Source organism: Paroedura picta, chromosome 1 (assembly GCF_049243985.1).
Source record: "Paroedura picta isolate Pp20150507F chromosome 1, Ppicta_v3.0, whole genome shotgun sequence".
NCBI classification, from domain to species: Eukaryota; Metazoa; Chordata; class Lepidosauria; order Squamata; family Gekkonidae; genus Paroedura; species Paroedura picta.
In genome coordinates, this window is record NC_135369.1 from 24453344 (window position 1) to 24462418 (window position 9075).

The 9075-nt window shown below is 47.5% G+C and overlaps 1 protein-coding gene across 1 annotated transcript; it reads right to left on the minus strand.

The window, feature by feature from the left end:
- Positions 1 to 3484: 3484 nt before the first annotated feature.
- Positions 3485 to 6904, minus strand: ZNRD2 (zinc ribbon domain containing 2). Its single transcript, XM_077328322.1, has 4 exons — positions 6757 to 6904; positions 6382 to 6533; positions 4496 to 4580; positions 3485 to 4009 (listed from the first exon to the last, which is right to left on the minus strand). The coding sequence occupies exons 1-4, from the start codon at positions 6884 to 6886 to the stop codon at positions 3621 to 3623; spliced, it is 756 nt and encodes a 251-aa protein (XP_077184437.1). The 5' UTR covers positions 6887 to 6904; the 3' UTR covers positions 3485 to 3620.
- Positions 6905 to 9075: the final 2171 nt, after the last annotated feature.

Consider the following 9075-nt stretch of genomic DNA (forward strand, 5'->3'; position numbering starts at 1 on the left):
TGCCATTTTGTACTGACGCCATATTGTATTCCCAGTTTGGAAAGAGACCAGGGCTGGCCTGTTCAGTTCCTTTCCGCTAGGCTCGCTTTGCTATGACTAGTCACATTATAACTATGGCTATTGATGAAATAAGATAGCCCAGTTATGCAGGGAGGGAAGGATTAACTTCCAGTGTCCAGGTGCCCTCATTATGATACCGACACCTTGAGCCTCAGGAGAGGGTGGTATATAAATATAATAAATATAATAAATACTAGGAGCCAGCAATATGGGGGGTGGGGTGGGCTTGAAACACGTTGTAGTTAGATATGGAGAATTAGCCATATGCGGAGCCAAGAAAGAGCGTAGAAGAGTAACAGGGCTTTCACCCAGGACCCAGCCCACCGACAACTCCTAGCAATGAACTCATGCAATAAGCTCCTTTGGCCATCAACTGCTTGGGCCCTTCGCTCCATAGATACTAATCTGTTGGTGGTCCCTGGACACAGTGAAGTCCACCTGGCCACAATGAGAGCCAGGGCTTTTTCGGTCCTGGCCCTGACCTGGTGGAATGAGCTCCTGGGAGAACTGAGGGCCCTGATAGAGCTGTTAACAGTTCTGCAGGGCCTGTAAAATGGAGCTCTTTCACCAGGTCCTGGGTTGAGGCCAGAGTAAGATCAAAATGCATCCATCCCGCCCCCCCTCAGGCTAGAGCACACACATCATTACTCCCCACCCGGGTTGGTCTGCTCGGATGTTAGAGGGAGTTTTTTGGCTGCCATTCTTGGAGGATTGTTGGGAGTTTTATTGGGATTTTATTAGCATCAGTGTTTTTATTTTAAGCTGCCACAAGCCTTGGAGAAGTGGCGGGGTGTAAATCCAACCATAAACAAATAAATAAATGTGTACCCTGCAGTGACTCCAGACATTGTGACGCTTGAGGCAGAAAAAACAGAGGGTTAACCATCTTATTATATTTTAATTCCACCTGCCCTTCAGGGAACTCAGAACAAAGTACATCCGGCTCTGCCCTACTCCAGTTTTATCCTTACAAGTCTGTGAGGAAAGTCAAGCTGGGAGAGGAATTGGTCCAAGGTCACCCAGGGTATGTGTGGGGATTTGAACTCAGGCCTGTCCATTCCTAGTCCTAACATTTTAACCATTCTGTTTCCCATTTGCCTAAGGTGAGCAGACCAGGATGATGCTGTAGGCTTCTTTGTAATGACCCTTTTCCTGAGAAATTTGGCCGGTCCAGCACAGCAAAAGGAAGCTGCTCTCTAGCAGCCAAATTGCTCACCTCCCCCTCTTCAGATTCAACAGTGTAAAATCTCCACAGCACCCCTAGACTGTTTCTACTCCAACTAAAAGAAACACGTGTCAGTTGGCAAAAGTAGCATTCTATAACCTGCCAGCTGGCCCCTTATCTGTCCTGCTCTGGCCTTGCCTCTAGGATTCATGCATCAGTCACCTCCATAGCAAATTGCTGTAGTGAGCTCTATGTAGCACTGCCATTGAAGATGCTTCAGGCGCTTCAGGGGATATAGAACATGGTTGCTAGATTGCAGACTGGGTCTCCCTGGTCTGCACATGTAACACCAGCACTTCAGCACCTGCACTGGCTTCTAGTCAGCTTCTGGTACAAACTCAAAATGCTGTTTTTGACCGATAAAGCCTGAAATGGTTTGGGATTCTTACCTGTGTGACTGCATCTCCCAATATGACCCCCCTTGCCTCCTTAGAGCATCATTGCAGGGCTTTCTGCAGATGCGTAGCCATTAATTGCCCACCTGTCAACCAGCAGGATGAGGAGGGCATTTCTGGTGGCTGCCCCAACTGCGGATTTGGCTTCCCAGCGACGTTCATGCCCTGCAGAACCATCCAGCTTTCTTAGGGCATTCAAGGCTGCTTTGTTTTAGATAGCCTTTGGTTAGCATTACAAACTAATCCTTGTTTTAATCCTTCAGATTGGCTTGTCAAGTTGATATTTCATAGGTTTTTATTGTTTTATACTTTATGTATTTATTTGCATTTTACTTATATTTATTGTATTTTAAATGTTGTAAGCTGCCCCAAGTCCCCTGTGGGAAAAGGGTACTGGATACAAATTAAATAAATAAATGCAGTTGTTTACCTCTCTCCTTCCCTCCAGAATCGTCATTTTCTTTCCCCATCCTTGCAGGCAGCTCTGTGCTCAGGCTTCCCCACTGTGGGTAAAGGTCCCACACACCTTTTCACTCATCAGCTCTTTTGAGGGAACTTCAGCTGAACATGCCTGGCTCTTTCCAATATATCCTTTAACTAAATTGCTATTTATTTATGGCACCCTGCATTCTGCCATTTGGGGCAGGCTGCTCTTCAACCCTGCCCTTGCCATGTGGCTACAAGGCTCAAAATCAAATGTTGCCAACTGTTCCCTTTCTCCAGGGCATAAGTGCAAGGATATCCAGTAGATATCCCTGGCTGCAAAATTGCCCAGCCCTCTGGCAGGAGCCCACTCTCCTGGCAGGCTGCAGCCATTTTGACTGACATAAGCCTATTACACACCAGCATGCTTGTAAGGCCTGATCCTCTGCCTGCTGAGATCTGCTGAGGTTCACTGACTTCAATAGGCTTAGGTACCCCCATGTGTTATGTATAATGGGGTGCTTCCATTCTCACCACAGGTCACCTCTATGAAGCCTTGCTGATCCATCATTGTGCTCTTGTCCTCTGGTGAGCTGGCATAAACCTTACACAACTAGCTGATGGGATGCCGATGATCTTGCCTCAAGGCATTTTGGTTTTGCCCAGATGTGGTAAGGAAGGGGGAAGAGAGGTAACATTTGATCACTAAAATGGGAATGAGAATTGTACAAACTACTCAGTAAATGCTGAAATGGACTGCAAAAAGTGAGACCTAGAAAATATTGTAGGAGTGGACACTGGGAAGGAACTGTGGCTCAGTGGCAGAACACCTGCTTGACATGCTGAAGTTTCCAGGTTCAGTCCTTGGCCTCTACAGTAAGGATCAGGTAGGAGATGTGAAAGACCTCAGCCTGAGTCGATAATTCTAACCTGAATGGACAGGAGGTCTGTGTAAGGCAGCTTCGTCTGTCTAATGGACCTGTTTCTTTACATGTAAGGCTTTAGAGTAACAGCCCTCTCTTCATATTTCTGTATGTGCAAGTGTTAACACAATTGTATTTTTAAAATACTAATATTGGGATTCTCCAATTTGTCATACATTGAGCTCAAAAGGTTCTAAAGTTACATTTCTTATACACAGTTCTGAGTAAATTGGGCCTTACGCGGCACAGGAACAATGAAGCAGCTTTCGAGAAGCTTCCAGCATAGCTATGTCTGCACAAGCTAAATGCAGCTGGGATGTTTTCGGTTATCATGAACTGTGCAAGGGGTTGGACTGAATGGTCTCAAGGACCCTTCCAACTTTTTAATCCTATGATTCTAAATAACCCTATGATTTTAAATCCCCAATGAACTACCAAAAGCTGCAGGACAACCAGAATGAGGCAAAGAGCATGAGTTTTAATCCGAGTCAGAAGTGCTGTTTTATCTGAACTGCCCAGACTCTAGTTTCTAAAAGGGACCCCCCCACCTTAGTGTAGCCTCTGTTCCTCTTGCCCTAAGAAGACAGAGCGGTCTCACTGCAGCAGTTCCTTGATGCCCTTTAGGGATTCCGCACAGGAGCGGATGAGTGAGCAAAGCTGTATGCTCATCTCGATGGAGGTGCTCTGCTGGAGCTCCCGGCCGGCCCAGCAGATCTTCTGCATTAGGGCTTCCTCTACTGCAGCCAGGGTGCTGGTGGGAGGTGGCGAGGGAGGCACTGCGGGAGGCACTGCAGCAGGCACTGGGAGCAGTGGAGCGGGGGCAGATGCTCTGAGTCCTGAGGCTGCCCCTTCACAGTGTTCCGGCCGTGGCACATGGCGAGGAGTCGGCAGGGAGGAAAAGTACTCTGGCAAAGTGACGTCTTCAGGATTGGAGGCCAGCTGGCGTTCGCGCACCTGTGACAGAGCAGCTTGGGCATTCAGGGCTAGAATGGGAGAGAAAGTGCACAGGTATGATCCTCAGGGTCTTGTTCCCCCAGCCTGTACTTGTATTACTACCCTGTCTCTTGCAAACACCCCAATGAAAAACAGCAAGGCAGTAGTAAAGCAGGATTCAGCCACAATTTAACTGCCTTTTGTCAAGTCAAAGTTTTTTTTTTGCTTGCAAGGGCATATCCAGTGGACGCAACAATGAATACAGGCTCAGCTGCAATTAACAAAGCAGCCAAGCACAACTATGGGAACAAAAGCTGCTTTCTGTAGCAACAATGGCCTATAAATATGCAACCAAGATCCCAGAAATTGTGTCACAATTGTGAACAAATGTCCAATGCTGTAGTTCCTCTTCCAGTCCAATGGAGGTAAGGGAACGAAATTCCACTTTCTGACAGAGGACTCCAGTCCTTCCCAATTAATTGAAGTAGCCATTCAACATGAACAGCGAAAAGCTCTCTATGTTCCCCTGGACATACCTGGATTGTCTTTGTCGACATCAGAATTAAGTTCTTGGCAGGCAACACAATAAAATTTCTTCTGCTTGTCTTGCAGCAAAATGGTCTGGAGGGACAGAGCAGGTTGTTGGAATTTGCCAAACACAACATAAGTGAAACAAATTTAGCAAGTAACAATAACAGAAAATGCACCCTGGACAACAAACTCATATGCAGCTACAAACTTTAAAGACAACATGTTATTGCACACCCAAATAAACAGGTTGCATGCTGAATAAACAAAAGCTGTCAAAGAATGTTAAGGGATAAAGGGAAACTTGCACATGAAATCCTTTGACACTATCTCCTCGGGGCTATTCTGTCATATACATGATCTTCAATTCTTAGGGAAATATAAACTTTTTGTGTTTACTGGATACCAACTGGTAACCCCTTCTTCTAAAATAATTCCAATTCTCATTATTTTCAGGGTACCCTTCCTTGAGGAAAAGTGGTATACTTTCACCATATGTGAAAATTACAAAGGGGATGAAGGAACTCTTACATCCTTTAAAATGACCAGCATATTCTTCCTCTACCTCACGTTAGCCTCCCCTACATAAAGAAACACCGAGGAAAAAGATTCAGTGCAATGTCTCACTCTTAATGAAAGAGAAAGCAGTATGGTATACCCAGATCTTATCAGATCACTGAAGCTAAGCTCCTTGGAAGGGAGACCACCAAAGACTCAACAGAAGAAGGCAATGGCAGACCACCTCTGCTTCTCGCTTGCCTTGAAAGTCCCTTGCAGGGGTTACCATAAGTCAACTGCTACTTGATGGCACAATGTAAGGATTGTGCTTCAAAATACTTGCCCAGCTCACAAAGCAGCACCCCTGGCTGAAAGCAACAACCCAGTTGTTCTGCCTACCAGAAGGACCTCTGGGGCTAAGTTGACCCTCTCCTCCAGGAGTGTGCCTTGGGGTCCCTTCTTCCCAGTGCTCCCAGAGAACAGCTGCAGCTTTCATAGTTTATAGATTTATCAGCGGTTTCCTACCAGTTCTGTCGAATCCCAAAACTCAGACCACACAAAACTGCCAAACTGCCTTATACTGAACTAGACCCTTGATCCATCAGGGTCAGTATTGTCTACTCAGAATAGCAACAACTCTCCAGGCTCTCAGATAAAGATATTTCACATCACCTTTGAGGGTAAATTATCTTAGGCAAAGGTCTTTCACATCATCTACTACCACATTGCCTTAACTGGAGATGTTGGGGATGGAACCTGGGATCTCCTGCGTAATGACAGATGTTCTGCCTCTGAGTCACAGCCCCTCCCCACTTTATCTCCCAACAGTCTCCAGTCCCCAACCCCTCTGTGATACACACCATAATGTTCCCACAGACCACACAAGGTCCTCTAACTTCCAGGTTATCAGTGCCTTTGAAGCCAAGACATGCTTGTCATTGAGTCAACAGGGTCGGGTGCCTGGAAGTCAGAGGACCTTGTGTAATCTGTGGGAAGCTTGTGTGTTCGGAATGAAACCGCCTGCCCAAAAAACACTAGGAAAGTACTTGAGCCAGAGTGACGGGGAAAATCTGAATTCACTCCCCATGGAGCCAATGACTGTAGACCAGTCACACAACTGACCAACCCACTGCAAATGGGAGGTCCATGGCTGAGAGTTATTCAGCAATGAAAAACACCGCTTGCCAAGGTGACCCCCTTCCCTCAGAGGCTGGAGAGCCATCCATCAGGGATGCTGCAGGGGTTGAATGAGAAGACCTGGAAGCGATCTCCCAGCTATGTAGGCTGGCCTGATCGCCTGGGAGGGGAAAGGAGGTGGAGAGCCCGCCTCTCCACAGCCCCTTGGAAGACCCTCCGCGGGCTCTGCACATGCCCTGGGGCACCCTCGCTGCCTCACCCCGCAGTCCTCGCAGCACTCGCCCAGCATACGGTAGCCCTTGAGCAGGTACTCGCTCATGAGCTTGCTGATCTTGTCCTGTCTCTCGCGCCGGGCCTGGATCACTTTCAGCTCCGCCTCGGACGGAGGCTCCCAATCCGTGTCGTCGTTGCCTGTGCCGGGAGAAGGAGGAAAGGGCGGGCGGCGGTGAGGGGGAGAAGCGAAGGGCCCCGTCCCCCCCAGCCCTCCCCTCCCCGTTCCCCCCAGCCCTCCCCTCCCCTCCCCTCCCCTCCCCTCCCCTCCCCTCCCCGTTCCCCTGCGGGAGTCGGCCAAGGTACCAAGCTTGCCAGGCCCAACAGCCACGGTTGCCATGGTGACGCCTCTTCCCTCACCTACCTGCTCCATTCAGAGCCATGTTTCCCCCGCTGCCGCCGCTTCCGGCCTTGGCCATGCCTTCGCGCTCGCCCTGGCCGTCTCTTACGCGGCCCCGCCCCCGGCCGTCTTGATCTCTATGGCCCTCAACCATAGAGTTGAACTAGACTCGCCATAGACAGGACTTCCTGGTTGCTTTTGATGCTTGCGGGCGGCTGCTTTCTCCGCTAAGAGGAGGGTGGCGTTAGATGAGAAATGGTGGGAAAGCTGGATATTAAGTTTACGGAAAAGAAAAGAAAATTTCAAGGCTGCTGTATTGCCTAGGGTCGCCAAGCAAGCAAACGAACAAACAAACCTTCAGGTGGCACCTTAAGTTGGATCTTCAGTTCCACTGGAGAAAATGGCTGTTTTGGAAGGTGGATTCCACAGCATTATACTTTGCTGAGATCTCTCCCTTTCCAAACTCCACCCTCTACCCCAAAAGTCTCTAGGTATTTCCCAACTCTGTGTGTGTGTGTGAAGTGTTATCACGTAGCTTCCGACTTACAGTGATCATAAGATTTAATGTTCTTCAAAACATCCATAAACTGAGTATCCTGGCATTTTTATTGCATCAAGCCTCCTCTTCCTGGGTCTTACTCTTTTCCTGCTGCCTTCAACTTTTCCTAGCATTATTGTTGTTTCCAGTGACTCTTCTTGTAATGTGGCCAAAGTACAATAGCTTTAGTTTAGCTATTTTAGATTCTAGAATTCAGGTTTGATTTGGTCTAGAACTTATTTGACCTTTTTTGGCAGACCATGGTATCCATAAAACTCTCCTTAAACACCCCTTTTCAAAAGAATCCACTTTCTTAATTGTCCAACTTTCACACCCTTACATAGTAATGGGGAATACTATAGCATGAATTAACTTGGTCTTGGCAACCCTAGTGTTACCTCATATCCACAGAAAGGACTTTCATGAAATCCTGGGCTGATTCTGCACTTGCTTTTTTTATTCCGTTGTGGATCCCAAGCCCAACAGGAGCCTCTTTCTTTTCTTGAACGAGGGAGGGGGGAGAGGACTGAAGACTGAAGAGGAGGGGGAAAAACGAAGAGGCATATCTGCTGAGAGAAGTTAGGGCTTCTGGAGCGCAGTCACTTTAAGAGAAGTCTTGCAACTAGGAACCAGGAAGTCTTTGAACTGACGCTCTGGCCAATCAAGGAAGACTGTTTTGCTACAGCGTTGAAGGCAGGAGGCAAGAGGCAGAGCTAATTTGCAAAGAGCAGAGAGCTGCACATTTACTCATGGCGGTTTTTAAAATATTGAGGCTTATATCCACTCAAGGTTATCGCGGGGGATAGGTAGGGTCATCACAACTCAATCATGCTTGTTGCAGAGGGAAAGTTTAAAGCACCCAAACTCAAAATGCAAATCGAATTCAGTTTAGACAGGAGGGATTCATTCAAACTGGGACTGGGTAAAAAGCCCCGTGCAGACTACACTCTGGTTGAGAAAGCCTTGGTTAGACTCTTGGGACTATTTCTCTCCTCTTTCTATACAAAGTTTGTTTCTCTTCATGAAACTATGAAGGCTGGTGCTTCATTCTCTTGAATATTTAAACTGCCAACAAAAAGAAGCCATGTTGGATCAGGCTATCCTGTCCAACACTCTGTCACACAGTGGCCAATATCCAGGCGCCATCAGGAGGTTCACCAGCAGGGCCAGGTCCCATCAAGAGATCCATCAGGGTCCTCCAGCCCTACTGTCCCAAAGCTCTACCTCCAGATCTTCAGGCATTTCCCAATCAGGAATTGGCAACCCTATGACAGAGCATTCTAAACATTGGGTATGGAGAACAGAGTTACTTTTCTCATGGAGGCACCAGCACCGCTGCAAGGTCGAGGGAAGCACAAGATGCATCTGTAAGGAAAGCTAAGGAACTGACAGGAGGACTGACAGCCATATGGTGGAAAGGCCTCCTCCGGTGAAGCGGACCTTGGGGGAAAAGAGCTCCTCAAGAATAAACTAAGGGAAATGGGAATGATAAAGGGCCCCAAATGGAGTAAATAGGTAACTGTTAACAGATAGGAACCATCAAAGGAAAGTAATGAGTAAGGCCCGGACTCACTAGAATCTCACAGGAACTTGGGAGGTGATATTCCTGCTTAGGAATACAGCAAGAAGCATTTCCTGGGATATTGACAGTCTGTTGCTGGAAATGTGCACCAGCTAGAAGCTGTGGCTAAATTTATGGAAGGACATGCCTACAGCCTGAGTTGAAGCTGGCAGAAATTATAACTGGAGACATGGGCTCCCAGTTGGACTGTTAAACTCATTAGTTGGCTGTCAAAGGTGATTGA

Coding starts and splice junctions, on each gene's coding strand:
- ZNRD2 (XM_077328322.1), bottom strand. CDS start 6,886: ATGGTTGAGGGCCATAGAGATCAAGACGGCCGGGGGCGGGGCCGCGTA. Junction 6,534..6,756: donor CATGGCTCTGAATGGAGCAG/GTAGGTGAGGGA, acceptor CTCCCGGCACAG/GCAACGACGACACGGATTGG. Junction 4,010..4,495: donor TGTCGACAAAGACAATCCAG/GTATGTCCAGGG, acceptor CTCCCATTCTAG/CCCTGAATGCCCAAGCTGCT.